The sequence below is a fragment of the Sphaerodactylus townsendi genome, linkage group LG17, assembly GCF_021028975.2.
Source record: "Sphaerodactylus townsendi isolate TG3544 linkage group LG17, MPM_Stown_v2.3, whole genome shotgun sequence".
Classification (NCBI taxonomy): domain Eukaryota; kingdom Metazoa; phylum Chordata; class Lepidosauria; order Squamata; family Sphaerodactylidae; genus Sphaerodactylus; species Sphaerodactylus townsendi.
Window position 1 is genome coordinate 7,672,859 of NC_059441.1, and position 14,314 is coordinate 7,687,172.

Below are 14,314 nucleotides of genomic sequence, written 5' to 3' on the forward strand. Positions count from 1 at the left end.
GCAGTGGTTAAGAGCTTGGGAGCAGAGGTGGCGTAGTAGGAGGTTAAGAGCTCGTGTATCTAATCTGGAGGGACCAGGTTTGATTCTCCGCTCTGCCGCCTGAGCTGTGGAGGCTTATCTGGGGAATTCAGATTAACCTGCGCACTCCCACACACGCCCGCTGGGTGACCTTGGGCTAGTCACAGCTTCTCGGAGCTCTCTCAGCCCCACCTACCTCACAGGGTGTTTGTTGTGAGAGGGGAAGGGCAAGGAGATTGTCAGCCCCTTTGAGTCTCCTGCAGGAGAGAAAGGGGGGATATAAATCCAAACTCCTCCTCCTCCTCCTCCTCCTCCTCCTCCTCCTCTTCTTCTTCTTCCTCTTCTTCCTCTTCTTCTTCTTCTTCTTCCTCTTCTTCTTCTTCTTCTTCTTCCTCTTCTTCTTCTTCTTCTTCTTCCTCTTCCTCTTCTTCCTCTTCCTCTTCTTCTTCTTCTTCTTCTCCTTCTTCTTCTTCTTCTTCTTCGATGATCGCGGGAGTGTGGGGGAGGGGCGCTCTTTATAAAAACTGTAGCTTTGAAATGAAAGAGGGGGACAGTTGGCAGCTGGCGGTAGGGAGTCTGGAGGCACTCGAGGAGGTCTTGGAGGGTAAACATTTTTGGCTGCCTCTGAGTCAGTCATACTGTTGATCTATCGAGGTCAGTTTTGTCTGCCAGTGGCTCTCCAGGGTTTCTCGGGCGGAGATCTTTCACACCACCTGTCACCTGCTTCTTTTTGATGGGCGATGCCGGGGGGTTGAATCTGGGACCACCTCCTACCTGCCAAGGAGAGGCTGTCCCACTGAACCGCAGCTGCTGCTCCTGCACTGGATTACAGCCACCTTATTGGAGTCAGTGCTTGTTGCTAGGCCTGGAGCCGTACAAGCAAGAGGTGGGATCCAGCAGGTTCTCACCAGTTCCCGAGAGTGGGCTACTAATTATCTGTGTGTGCCGAGAGGGGGTGACTAATTGGGTCTGCTTTTCTGTTAGAAATCCCATTAGGTCCAAAAATCATCAAGTCCTGTTGTTTCCTATGTGGCTGGTTAGTGAAGGTAGAAAACAGGACAATTCTCCCCGTTGGGCTGTTTTAAAAACATGCTTTAGAAACATGGTAAAGTTCCTTGTTTAAGGAAAGTCTCCTCCTTTTGATTTCTAGAAACAAAATTAAGTATTGGAAAGTATTAAGTATTTGACAGGCAGTCGATTAGAGGAGAAGTAGTTGTTTCTGTTGGCAGTAGACGATAGGACTTGCTATGATGAGTTTAAATGATGGACAGAAAGATACCAGCTGGAAATTAGGAACTTTTTTTAACAGTAAGAGTTTTTTTACAGTAACAGAGAAATTATTGATGCCCCGCCCCCGGAATGCCCGGCCACGCCCCTGTCATGCCCCGCCCAGCCCCATTGGCGCTACGCCACTGTTTGAATCCTACCACCATGGGATTCTAAAATTTACTTTTATTGTTCAGAGCAGTAACAATAACAAACTGTAACAATAACTGTAACAATAACAAACTGTAACAAAGCAGTAACAATAACAAACAGTAACAAACTGAACAATAAAAGTTACTAAAATTTTTGGATTCCACCACTGTATACAAGGTTCAAAAACGGACGGCTTTTGCCAAAAAACCCACTTTTCTTCAGGTTTTGCTCCTCTCCGGAAAACAGACGGTGTGAGGAGGCCACCCAAATTCACTGTTGCTGGGGGAAGGAAGGGAGAATGCCCACTTGTGCCCAGAGACTGCTGGTGCCATGAGGATCTATCTGCCTTCTCTGAGCTGGGCGGCGTTTCCCTCCTCGCCTGCAATCTCAGAAAGTGTGAACGCTTAATTAGTTTATTGTGTCCAGACATGAAATAATCCTCTGAATATTTGCACGATTGTTAAAGGATTTGCATTGTGGGCTTAATGGCTTTCAGCGAAGTTTAGCTTCCAGCCAGGCGGCATTCCCGGGAGGGAGATTCCAGCGCTCTAGCGGCCTGGGAGTGCCTTCCTGCCTCTCCCCCCACCCCCTTAGAAGTCAACATCCGGCCACCTGTACAACACCCAAATCGGCCTTCTGACTTGGGGGGCTGGAGGGCTGTTGGCCACTCAGAGCGAGCTGAACTGGGGCTGTGACGGCCACTTGGCTCTGACCCAGGAAGTTGCAGTGTTGACAAGGGGTGAAACGTCTGCGGTTGGGCCAGAACTTCTGCTTTCCTGTGTCGGCTGCTGTCGTGGTCCCCTCCAGCAGCACTGAAAGCAGCAGGTGAGCATTTTATTCAGTCAGAAGCCCCACTGCATGGTCTGCGTTTGAAGACCTTGCATTTTTTTTGTGGAAGCAGGAGGAGTACCGCCGTTGCTTCTCTGTCTGCTGTTGGCTCATTGTGTGCCAACCTTTGCAGTGCAAGAAGAAGAAGAAGAAGAAGAAGAAGAGGAGGAGGAGGAGGAGGAGGAGGAGGAGGAGGAGGAGGAGGAGGAGTTTGGATTTATATCCCCCCTTTCTCTCCTGTAGGAGACTCAAAGGGGCTTACAAGCTCCTTGCCCTTCCCCCCTCACAACAAACACCCTGTGAGGGTGGGTGGGGCTGAGAGAGCTCCGAGAAGCTGTAACTAGCCCAAGGTCACCCAACTGGCGTGTGTGGGAGTGCCCAGGCTAACCTGAATTCCCCAGATAAGCCTCCACAGCTCAGGCAGCAGAGCGGGGAATCAAACCCGGTTCCTCCAGATTAGATACACGAGCTCTTAACCTCCTACGCCACTGCTGCTCCTACGCCACTGCTGCTAGAGTCATGATCCCCTTGGAGGAATGCTGAGCTTGGTTATTGGAGGGGCTCAGGTGTACCATTTTTCCTCAAGTGGGGAGCTCTCTCTGCACGAGATGTGTCCTTCCGTCTCCTTCTCAGGGCCAGAGAGCTCTTAAAGTCCCAGAGGTCACAAAAGCCTGTTAAATGAGACCTTTAATATGATCCCCGTTTTGCAGACGGGTCAACTGAGGCCAAAGGAATTAGCTGCCAGGTCCTTCCCTTCTGTGCAAATCCTGTGCACAGCTGAAGCATCCGTGAAATGATGTGGTTGGCTCACCAAACTGTGCTGCCTCTTCCTTGGCATCACTGGGCCTTTCCCCACTTTTCCCTCGGCGCTGTAAAACATGCGCCAATTCCCACCTTAGCGGCATCCCTGGCGGCGCTGAAGCGTCCTCGACCCAGCGCAGAGGTCATCAAAGCCGCCGCCAAAGGCGCCAGGGATGCACCAGCTGAGAGCGACAGCGGCAGCGTCCGAGGCTGACTGCTGTCGCCGCCCTCTCGATGGGAAGTGCTGGGGACCCCGCTACTCTCCTCAAGTAGCGCAGGGCTTAAGGTAAGTGGGGAAAGGCCCTCAGATACTTTTGAATGTACAGCCGTAAGCGCCGTAATTTTCTTTTCCTCCCACGGATCGTTCTCTGCAAACGGCTGTTTTTCCATGAGCTCCCCGTGCCTTTCCAAAGCACGCAGACTATGCAATCCCCAACAGGGCTACTCTGTTGAGTTCAGTGGGCTTAAACTGGATTGCACTGTTAAACGGCCCTAGGACCTTGCTCTGGCTTTAGGTCTGACCTATTTGCAGCAATTCTCTTGGCTGAGAACCAATGGAACACAGACCGATTTTTAAAAATGTTTGTTTTACTCTCATTTTTGTTCACCTTTCTGTTTTGTGTTGTTTACAGTTTTTCCGCTAGCGGAATCTTGACTCTGTTGTGGGCTGTTTTGGACAGGATCTGCAGATAAGGCAAGGGTGTGCATTGTTTAAACAAATAAGAGATTGAACTAATATTTCCCAAATTATATGAGTTTGGGGGAGAGGAAACCATCGTGTTTGTTTGCTGTTGCATATAATAGCTGAGGGAAATGCAGGTTTATCAGGGGTTAGATAGGATATTGCAAAGTCCTTGGGAAAGGAAATTTGGGCCCGGTTCAATGGGCCGTGTTCCTGGAGCTGAGCCTTGATTTCTCCTCCGATTGTGTGTTCATCGAGGCCTCTTTGGCTTAGCTACATGCGCTGGGAATCGTGTTTTGAATCACCGTTTGGGATGGCTACTGCTCATCAGGCAAACAAGCCCACTCTTCCTCGGTCCCTTCTGCTCTTGAGATAAGCACGGGACTCTTGTTTTGAGTTCACTTTCAGAAGAAGTTTAAGAACATAAGAACATAAGAACTAGCCTGCTGGATCAGACCAGAGTCCATCTAGTCCAGCACTCTGCTACTCGCAGTGGCCCACCAGGTGCCTTTGGGAGCTCACAGGCAGGATGTGAAAGCAATGGCCTTCTGTGGCTGCTGCTCCCAAGCACCTGGTCTGCTAAGGCATTTGCAATCTGAGATCAAGGAGGATCAAGATTGGTAGCCAGAGATTGACTTCTCCTCCATAAATCTGTCCAAGCCCCTTTTAAAATTATCCAGGTGAGTGGCCATCACCACCTCCTGTGGCAGCATATTCCAAACACCAATCACACGTTGTGTGAAGAAGTGTTTCCTTTTATTAATCCTAATTCTTCCCCCCCCCAGCATCCAGTCCTCATGATTTCCAGTCCTCATGATTGTTTTGTGCTGCACTGAATCTCAGAAAGCAAATCCAAACGACACAGAATTGTAAAATGGAGGCTTCTTCTATTCCTACCATTTTTTAAAATTAATTTGCTTCCTCAATATTCCCCAGTTCTCACAGGTGGGACGGTTTATAAATCGAAAGCCTGTGTGGGCGCGTGCGCAAATAAACACCCACCCACACATGCATGTTAATCAGGCCTGCTGAGACTTCGCAGTTGCACCAAGACCTCGCCCCGGCCACCCAAAGCCAACCTGAACGAAAGGTTCTCATAGTTCTTCCTGGGACAGGTAAATGGACGGAGTCTTTGCTTGTCTTATACATGTCCCTGCTGGCCGCCAACAGCTTAGAGGTGGGATAATCACACTCCCTAGGTATTAAATTATCCACGCTGCTGTTTTTAGGGCGTGAGTCTTCCTGCCTCCTCTGGAGAGCCCCTTCAGAAGAGAACTTCTCCAGTTATGGCCCCCCAGGAGCCTTGGTTTTTTATCGTCCTCCTTCAGGATTGCTGCTCCATTCCAGTTGTGTCCCCTGCTCATCTTTTCTGAAGCCACACACCTTGGGAGCAGCAGTGGCGTAGGAGGTTAAGCAGCAGTGTCTCTAATCTGGAGGAACCGGGTTTGATTCCCAGCTCTGCCGCCTGAGCTGAGGAGGCTTCTCTGGGGAATTCAGATCAGCCTGTGCACTCCCACACACGCCAGCTGGGTGACCTTGGGCTAGTCACAGCTTCTCGGAGCTCTCTCAGCCCCACCCACCTCACAGGGTGTTTGTTGTGAGGGGGGAAGGGCAAGGAGATTGTCAGCCCCTTTGAGTCTCCTGCAGGAGAGAAAGGGGGGATATAAATCCAAACTCTTCTTCTTCATCTTTTCTGAAGCCACACACCTTGTGAGGAGGCAGACTCAAATGCCTCAAGGGAACAGAGTTCTGTTGACAGGTCAGGACAAGGCCTTCCCTGGAGTGGCCCCTTTGCGCTCCCTTGACTCTCTGGGCTCTCTGGGCCATTTGGTCTTTGTTGAACTGACACCCCCCTCCTCCTCCTGTCTGGAGTTCAATCAGTTCACCAGAAAACCGGCCCAGTTCTCATGGGCATTTCAGCCTGTCCTCCTGGGAGAGGTTTATCAGGTCTGGAAGGGGATGCAACGTTGCACCCATTGCCAGCAGGCTTTCTGTCCCCATGAATAGAAGTGGTGGACAGCTCCCTCCCTCCCTTCTGCACATGGTCCCCTCTGAACAGCAACTGGGAGGGCCACTTAGGGGGACAAAACCAAGATGGTGACTCGTCCTTTTTGCAGTGGCTTGTTGGGTTGACATTGGAGCTACGGGCTTCTTTTGAGTAGCAGTGGCATAGGAGGTTAAGAGCTCGTGTATCTCATCTGGAGGGACCGGGTTTGATTCCCTGCTCTGCCGCCTGAGCTGTGGAGGCTTCTCTGGGGAATTCAGATTAGCCTGTGCACTCCCACACACGCCAGCTGGGTGACCTTGGGCTAGTCACAGCTCTTCGGAGCTCTCTCGGCCCCACCTACTTCACAGGGTGTTTGTTGTGAGGGGGAAGGGCAAGGAGATTGTCAGCCCCTTTGAGTCTCCTACAGGAGAGAAAGGGGGGATATACATGCAAACTCCTCCTCCTCCTCCTCCTCCTCCTCCTCCTCCTCCTCCTCCTCTTCTTCTTCTTCTTCTTCTTCTTCTTCTTCTTCTTCTTCTTCTTCTTCTTCTTCTGTCCTCGGGTCGAAATTGAAGGGGAGGGGGTGCCCTTCAAGTGGTCAGATTTGGCTCTGGAGCTTCTGCTTGCTGACCACTGTGATGGACCACCCATGTAAGTCGTCTGACACAGAGCGATGGAAAGTGAAAGCCAGGCGATCTCCAGCCCATCAACTGTGGTCCACAGGTGGGCTGTGGAGACCAGTTGCTAAGGATCTGACCTTGATATTGGTGAGGTCATAACTCTGGCTCCTCCTCTTTCTATCACATGATTGTTGTGTCATAGCCTAGAGCTACCCAAAAGTGAAATGGGTTGCTCTGGGACAGTGATGGCGAACCTTTTCGAGACCGAGTGCCCAAACTGCAACCCCAAACCCACTTATTTATCGCAAAGCGCCAACACGGCAATTTAACCTGAATACTGAGGTTTTAGTCCTGCATGCACCCACCGCTCTGCCCTGCATTGCTCCAGTGCCTCTACCCCACCCACTCAAGCAGGGGCCAGCCTGCTCTAGCCTCCAGCAAGTCCCACGCACACTGCTCTGCGCCTCTCTAGCATCTCCACATCCTCTGCCCCCCCTTGGGCATCAGCCACCTGGAGCGCAGGCACCAGGCCTGCCAGCCCAGTCCTCCCTGCTCGCCATGGGGCGTTGTGCCCAGCGGCCCAGGCCAGCCTAGATGTGTGTGTGTGTGTGTGGGGGTGATTTTCCACCACCCCCCGACATGATGAACTCTGTGAGTGTGTGCCCACAGAGAGGGCTCTGAGTGCCACCTCTGGCACTCGTGCCATAGGTTCGCCATCACTGCTCTAGGAATTGTCAGGAACTCTATAGCGAGAACTTCTTACAAACAGACAAGATTTTTTAATTCTTCGTAACTTTTCTCCAGGGATCCTCCGCCGCCCCCGCCCTGCCACCCTACAAACATGGCTAAAAGGAAGACTTGTGAGCATTTAGCTTTGAAACAAAACCACCCCCAAATCCTTAATCATTCGAGAAACAAAACGAAAACCTTTTATTTCTGTCTTCCTTGCTATCTGACCCTGATCCTGGTAAATTTAGTTGTGGCTAAAGTCCTGCCAGGGGCGGCTTATATGCAAGGATGGAAATAGAGGCCGCTGTTTGTCAGACTGGTTCTGTCGCAGACCGCTGGGTCATCAGACTGTTAAATAAAGTCAAGGAACGGGATCTTCCAACTGGCACCACTGAGTGATGATGAACTCCCTCCAAATACTAAGGAGGTTATTACTCAGCCAGAATAGATGCAAACCAGGCTCTCAGCAGCCTGACCTCTTTCTTTATTTTAAACGTATTTTTAATTAGCTGTGTCAGAGCCCGTGCTATTTTATGGTAAGCGGATGCGTCCCAGAGGCTCTTCCTTTTTGGGAAGGAGGTTGTGGCTCAGAGGAAGAGCATGCAGGAAGCCCCAGGTTCAGTTCACCGTGTCTCCAACTAAGAGGACGAGGCAGAGCAGGTGATAATACAGACCATAGCCTGAGACCCTGGAGGGCGTTGATCGGCCAATGGCCGGAGGATTCAGTACAAGGCTGCTCCGTGTGTTCTAACACACAGATGTCAAACTCGTGGCCCTCCAGATGTTATGGACTACAGTTCCCATCATCCCCTGCCAGCATCATGCTGGCAGGGGATGATGGGAACTATGAATCCATCTGGAGGACCAATTGTCGAATACCGTTATGGGTGCTTGCGGCCAGGAAGGGTAGCGGGTGTGTTTTGTCCGCAGAACGCTGATTTTCTCTTTTAATTTTCTCTTTTAATTTCCCAGCTGAACTAACAGCACACCTCAATGAGGAATCCAGGTATGGCTGTGTTTAAGCAACAGAAGGTAGAAGACATTTATGAGATCGGAGAAGAGCTGGGAAGGTAAGCTTTGCCTCTCGGATACAGGAAGAACCAAGCCTTGCAGAGCGGTTAACCTGGAGCCATCGGTTGGCCTGCTCAGATGACGTCGTCACAAACTTTCTAACTGTGCGTTTCTAACACGTGAACAAGTCTATAGTTTTTTGTAGAAAGGGGGTGTTAAATTCTCATGGAGTTTGCTGCCTGCTCTTGATGCCCTTTAGTGTGGGAACTTTTTCCAGGAAGGCCTCCGCCCTGGAGATCCCCGACGGAGTGCCCCGTTTTTACACTTCTGATACTTGCGGAGAGAAAGAGAAGCATGACGTCTCTCCTTCTGCATTGTGAAGAGGAACTGTGTAGAGAGGTTTTTGCTTCTCTGGTTTTACTCTAAGGGCCCACTACTGGTAGCCAGAGAACTCTCTTTCTGCTCCGCCCTTCTGTGACGTCATGGCAGCTCAGCCAATCAGTGCCACCTTCATCAAAAAGCCTCTTGATGCTTTATAACAGTGGTGGCGAACCTATAGCACGGGTGCCAGAGGTGGCACTCAGAGCCCTCTCTGTGGGCACATGCAAACAGAGTTCATCATGTGGGGGGGAAATTGCCCCCCCACACACACATCTAGGCTGGCCTGGGCCACTGGGCTCGATTATTGGCGTTAAACCTAAGACCTAGTTTTGGGGAATCAGTGTAAGTAGCCCTGTAAGGCGCTGTTAATCCCCACTGATTCTCATGCAAAGAACTAAAGCGCGATCCTTTACATGGAAGTAAGCTCGGATGCTGGCAATGGGGCTTGCTTCTGAGTAAACCCTCCTACAGTCGTGATTCACCGGTTTGAAGAGTTGCTTCAAAGCAAAGCTAATGACTACCACCAAGCTTACTCCCGAGTAACGCACGCCTCGGAGCAAACCGTTTTTCTAAACTAAAACCTCAGTATTCAGGTTAAATTGCCGTGTTGACACTTGGTGATAAATAAGTGGGTTTGGGGTTGCAATTTGGGCTGCACTCGGTCTCGAAAAGGTTCGCCATCACTGCTTTATAATGTCCATAACTGGATGCTGTCTCTTTCCCTCAGTCTTATAGATTTTCATTCACCTCCTAAATATGGGAGACCTGCCAGCCCCCCTCCCTTTGTTGAAAAGTTTACCATCCTGACTTCATACTTGGTGAAACAGCCAGCAAATCACGTTGCCATACTTGACTTAGGCGTTAAATGCCCAGCTCCCCAGGAGAGAGTCCTTTTGCTCCAGTTGTACACAAGCACGCTCAGTTCTATTCTTGCCTCTGAGGTTCCCTGCAGCCCAGTTGCTTGAGTGGGTGGCTGCAGAGCAGGCGGAACTCCAGGTCACAAGATGGCCACAGCCAGTGGTGTGTGCAACTGGAAACTCTGCTGCTGCTGTATCTCAGGGCTCCGGTGGAGGCAGACTAGCTTCTCCCCTTCCTCACTGTAGCCTTTGGCCATCGTGAGAGCCTGCGGCGCGGCTAACAGGAGAGGAAGGAAGTCTTTGGTTGGGATCTTGTCTCAGTTAGTGACCTCAGACAGATTTCTCTCTTGCAGCCTCAGGTCTCTGCCCCTCCCCCCAATTGACTCCAGTCTGCAGTGTGTATGTAGGTGTGTGTGTGTGTCATACTATTACTGATCAACTTGACTAGGTGGCTTTAAGGATTGAAGCAGGGCTCTGTGTGCATAAGGCATGATATATGCCTAGATAGTGCAGGACAATTTCTAAATGGTATGTGTGTGCTTTGATGCTTCTAATGTTGCTGTCCGTCACGTTTGTTTATGGCTACCAATCTTGTTTATGGCTACCAATTTATGGCTACCAATCTTGATCCTCTTTGATCTGAGATTGCAAATGCCTTAACAGTCCAGGTGCTCAGGAGCAGCAGCCACAGAAGGCCATTGCTTTCACCTCCTGCACGTGAGCTCCCAAAGGCATCTGGTGGGCCACTGCAAGTAGCAGAGAGCTGGACTAGATGGACTCTGGTCTGATCCAGCTGGCTTGTTCTTATGTTCTTATATGTTCTTATGTTTATTTTTTAAACTTTCCCCCCATTTTGTAATTTTTATTGAATTTTAACAACACGTAAAACATTCTTAATACATGATTTTAAGTAAAAGGAGACGTGAAAAGAAAAGTCAAAACCTAACAAAAAGAGAGAGAAAAAGATAAAAAATGAACATAGGTTCCTTCCTTTTTCGTTGAGGGAACTGTACAGTATATGGGGACCAGATAGAACGTCTTGTACAAAATCTTAAACTGTTATAACACCAATCTATAAATCAACACTAACTCCCACCTATACTATATCCCTTCCCCCGTAATATTATCGTCGGGGAACAAATTGTAAAACGAAATAAATTTAAAAAGAATCGTTTATCTTTCTGCAGGGTGTACAGATACTTGCTTCTAACTGAAAGTGCCCCTCCATCCAGCAGGCCTTTGGGGAAAAGCCGGAGAGCAGCCAGCTAAAAGTGCCCCCCCCCCAAGGAACCCTGGGGGAGAATTTTAAAAACATCCTTTCATTTCGGAGCCTGACCTTTGACTGAAAAGCAGGGTTGGGGTTAAGTACATTTCAAATTGTCCGAGAAGCTTTAATTCAGAGGCCAGCCGCCCCCCCCCCCAAAAAAACACCTCCAGCCGTTTGTGTTCTGCAGTTCGTCCCTGACCGATCTGCAGCAGGAAGTGCGAATTCAGCGCGGCACCCTTGTTCAGACGGCACCTGGCGTCTCCCGTGGCGTAATCATAGCCACTTGAAACACATCATGTCTGACGAAGCTGTTTATTTTGGGGCGGCTACTTTAATAAGTGTTCAAAGCTGCTGCTTTCTTTATTGGACATGCCTGAGTTGATTGCCAATGAAGCCGTTGTTGTTGTTGTTGTTGTTGTTGTTGTTGTTGTTTTAAATCAGCGCATAAAAACACAAGCAGAGGAACTGGCCCGTCTGCTTCTGAGAAAGGTGCCATGACCCGCAGTGGAGAGACCCTGGATTCAAAAGGCTCAGGGGCCGAGCAGAGATGTTCAGCCTGCCAGCTGGATGACCATGGGCTAGTCACAGTTCTTCGGAGCTCTCTCAGCCCCACCCACCCCACAGGGTGATTGTTGTGGGGGGGCGGGAAGGAAAAGGAGCTTGAAAGCCCCTTTGAGTCTCCTACAGGAGAGAAAGGGGGAATATAAATCCAAACTCCTCCTCCTCCTCCTCCTCCTCCTTCTTCTGAGCTGTGGAGGCTTATCTGGAGAATTCAGATTAGCCTGGGCACTCCCACACACGCCAGCTGGGTGACCTTGGGCTAGTCACAGCTTCTCGGAGTTCTCTCAGCCCCACCCACCTCACAGGGTGTTTGTTGTGAGGGGGGAAGGGCAAGGAGATTGTCAGCCCCTTTGAGTCTCCTACAGGAGAGAAAGGGGGGATATAAATCCAAACTCTTCTTCTTCTTTCTTTGTTGAAGGTCTTTAGTTATTAGCCATGAGAAGTTCGGCCCGTCACACGTCAGGGTGGCTCCTCCTCCTCTTCCTCCTCCTCCTCTTCCTCCTCCTCCTCCTCTTCCTCCTCCTCCTCCTCTTCTTCTTCTTCTTCTTCTTCTTCTTCTTCTTCTTCTTCTTCTTCTTCTTCTTCTTCTTCTTCTTCTTCTTCTTCTTCTTCTTCTTCTTCTTCTTCTTCTACAGTGGCAGACGAGGACCCTGGGGGACCACGGGTCGAATGTCCACTGAGGCATGGAGGCTCACTGTCCAACCTTGGGCCCATAACACTCTCTCAGCCTGGCCTACCTCTCAGGGTTGTTGCTCTGAGAAAATGGAGGGAGAACACTGTTTTAAGCTGTTTTGAGTCCTACCTGGGGAGAAAATTGGGATATAAAATAAACAAATGCATGTTTGCCCTGGCGAACACGTACCATCCCCTTTTCTTCTGCCTATTAGCCCTGGCTTCACAGCTTCATTGGCGACTGTCCTGAAGTGACTCTGGAATCCTGGAGTGACTCTGGAAGGGAGCAGCACTGGCGTAGGAGGTTAAGAGCTCGTGTATCTACTCTGGAGGAACCGGGTTTGATTCCCCGCTCTGCCGCCTGAGCTGTGGAGACTTATCTGGGGGATTCAGATTAGCCTGTGCACTCCCGCACACGCCAGCTGGGTGACCTGGGGCTAGTCACAGCTTCTCGGAGCTCTCTCAGCCCCACCTACCTCACAGGGTGTTTGTTGTGGGGGGGGGAAGGGCAAGGAGATTGTAAGCCCCTTTGAGTCTCCTGCAGGAGAGAAAGGGGGGATATAAATCCAAACTCTTCTTCTTCTTTCTTTGTTGAAGGTCTCTGGTTATTTGCCACGTCCGGGTGGCTTCGGTGCCTTTTGAGTCCCATTTGCAGATCACATAGAAGCCTCTTCGGGGACACCAGACTGACTTCTGGGAAGAGCCCACGAAACTTTAACCTCTGCCACATATTACGAGTGCTGACAGATAAATATTTACCTGCTCAGAGTGAAAGCGGAGATAAATGGGATACGCCACAGAGGGCAAAGGGGTGTGACGGAGAGCGACGTCGTGCCGGGTGTGGTCCTTTACTTGGTGGCAGGCGGGGGGAGCCCAGAGGGGCCGCGGCCACGATCCTGCTGCTGGTATTCTGGGTCAGAGAACTGCCTTCGGAGCTGCCTGACACTGAGGGAGACCCTGGGCCCACCCAGCTGGGTGTCGGCTGCCCCGACCGGGAGCAGCCTATCCAGCAACCTGGCGCGAGGCTCTGCCGTGGAGATCTCTGCCCGGCAGGCTTTGGAAACCTGGCTTTGAGAGGGTGGCATGGCGGAGCTGCCTCGTCTTGACAAAGGGCACTGATTGTTGCCTCTCTCCGTGCCAAGACAGCGGCTGAGTGGCGCCAACTGCGCCCAGCCTTATATGAAAGGCGAGGAGAGGGAAACGTCTAGAGCATAAGAGTCAAACTCGCAGCCCTCCAGATGTTATGGACTACAGTTCCCATCATCCCCTGCCAGCATCATGCTGGCAGGGGATGATGGGAACTGTAGTCCATAACATCTGGAGGGCCGCGAGTTTGACACCTGTGATCTAGAGAGTCACCCGGGCATACGGCTTCCGCCGAGAGAGGAAGGGAACGTAACTGACATTTTGAGTCTATTGAAAGAAAAAAAATAAGCACTAGAAAACAGCTTGAAATGGAAGACCTGATTTCTAAGCAGTATGAAGAATCTTTCGGTTTCGGAAGGGACATGGTGGTGATCCACTCTTCCCTAAAACAAACCTGTGCATTGCCTTCTGGCAAAACACGTGGCTGCTAAATGTGCCCAAAGAATGGAGAATGTGCTCCTGCCAGTGCGTGGGGGCTTCTGTCACCCCAGAGCAGAGCCTTGTGCTTGATTAGGCCATTGCTCCATCTACAGCAGGGGTGGCGTAGTGGTTTAGAGCAAGTGTACTCTAATCTGGAGGAACAGGGTTTGATTCCCTGCTCTGCCACTTGAGCTGTGGAGGCTTATCTGGGGAATTCAGATTAGCCTGTGCACTCCCACACGCGCCAGCTGGGTGACCTTGGGCTAGTCACAGCTTCTCGGAGCTCTCTCAGCCCCACCCACCTCACAGGGTGTTTGTTGTGGGGTGGAGGGGGAAGGAGATTGTAAGCCCCTTTGAGTCTCCTTACAGGAGAGAAAGGGGGTATATAAATCCAGTTCTTCTTCTTCTTCTTCTTCTTCTTCTTCTTCTTCTTCCTCTTCCTCCTCTTCCTCCTCTTCCTCCTCCTCCTCCACCACCACCACCACCACCACCACCACCACCACCACTACCACTACTACTACTACTACTACTACTACTAGTACTACTACTACTACTACTACTACTACTAGATGGAGCCATGCAAGAACCCCGATTCCATCTTGAGTGGTATTGTCACGCTGCTGGGTTGGCGATATTGGGTTATTACGCAGACAAATTATCTTGTTTGCTATATAAGGCAGATTTGTATGGACCTTGTCAGAAACCTGTTTCATCTGGAAAATTTCCTCTTTCATACAAGGAGCTCACAGAAGTAGACAGAGTGCCTCCGTCGCCCTTATTTTACCTTCACAGCAACCCTGTGAAGTAGGTCAACCTGACAGACAGTGGCTGTCCTGAGGTGAAACAAGAAATTGTAGAATGCGTGTGTCTGCCCAGGGGTTTGACTTCGGGCTTTCCCAACACTTCCTCTGTCAT

General features: G+C 50.5%; 1 protein-coding gene across 2 annotated transcripts in view; it reads left to right on the forward strand.

The window, feature by feature from the left end:
• The window catches only part of DAPK2 (death associated protein kinase 2), a 53,906-nt gene that overhangs the window by 9,935 nt on the left and 29,657 nt on the right, over positions 1-14,314 (forward strand). For both annotated transcript variants that reach the window (XM_048481710.1, XM_048481711.1), the window contains exon 2: positions 8,057-8,154. In XM_048481710.1, coding sequence (XP_048337667.1) covers positions 8,078-8,154 — 77 coding nt within the window. In that variant the 5' untranslated portion in view covers positions 8,057-8,077. The remainder of the gene's footprint in view (positions 1-8,056; positions 8,155-14,314) is intronic.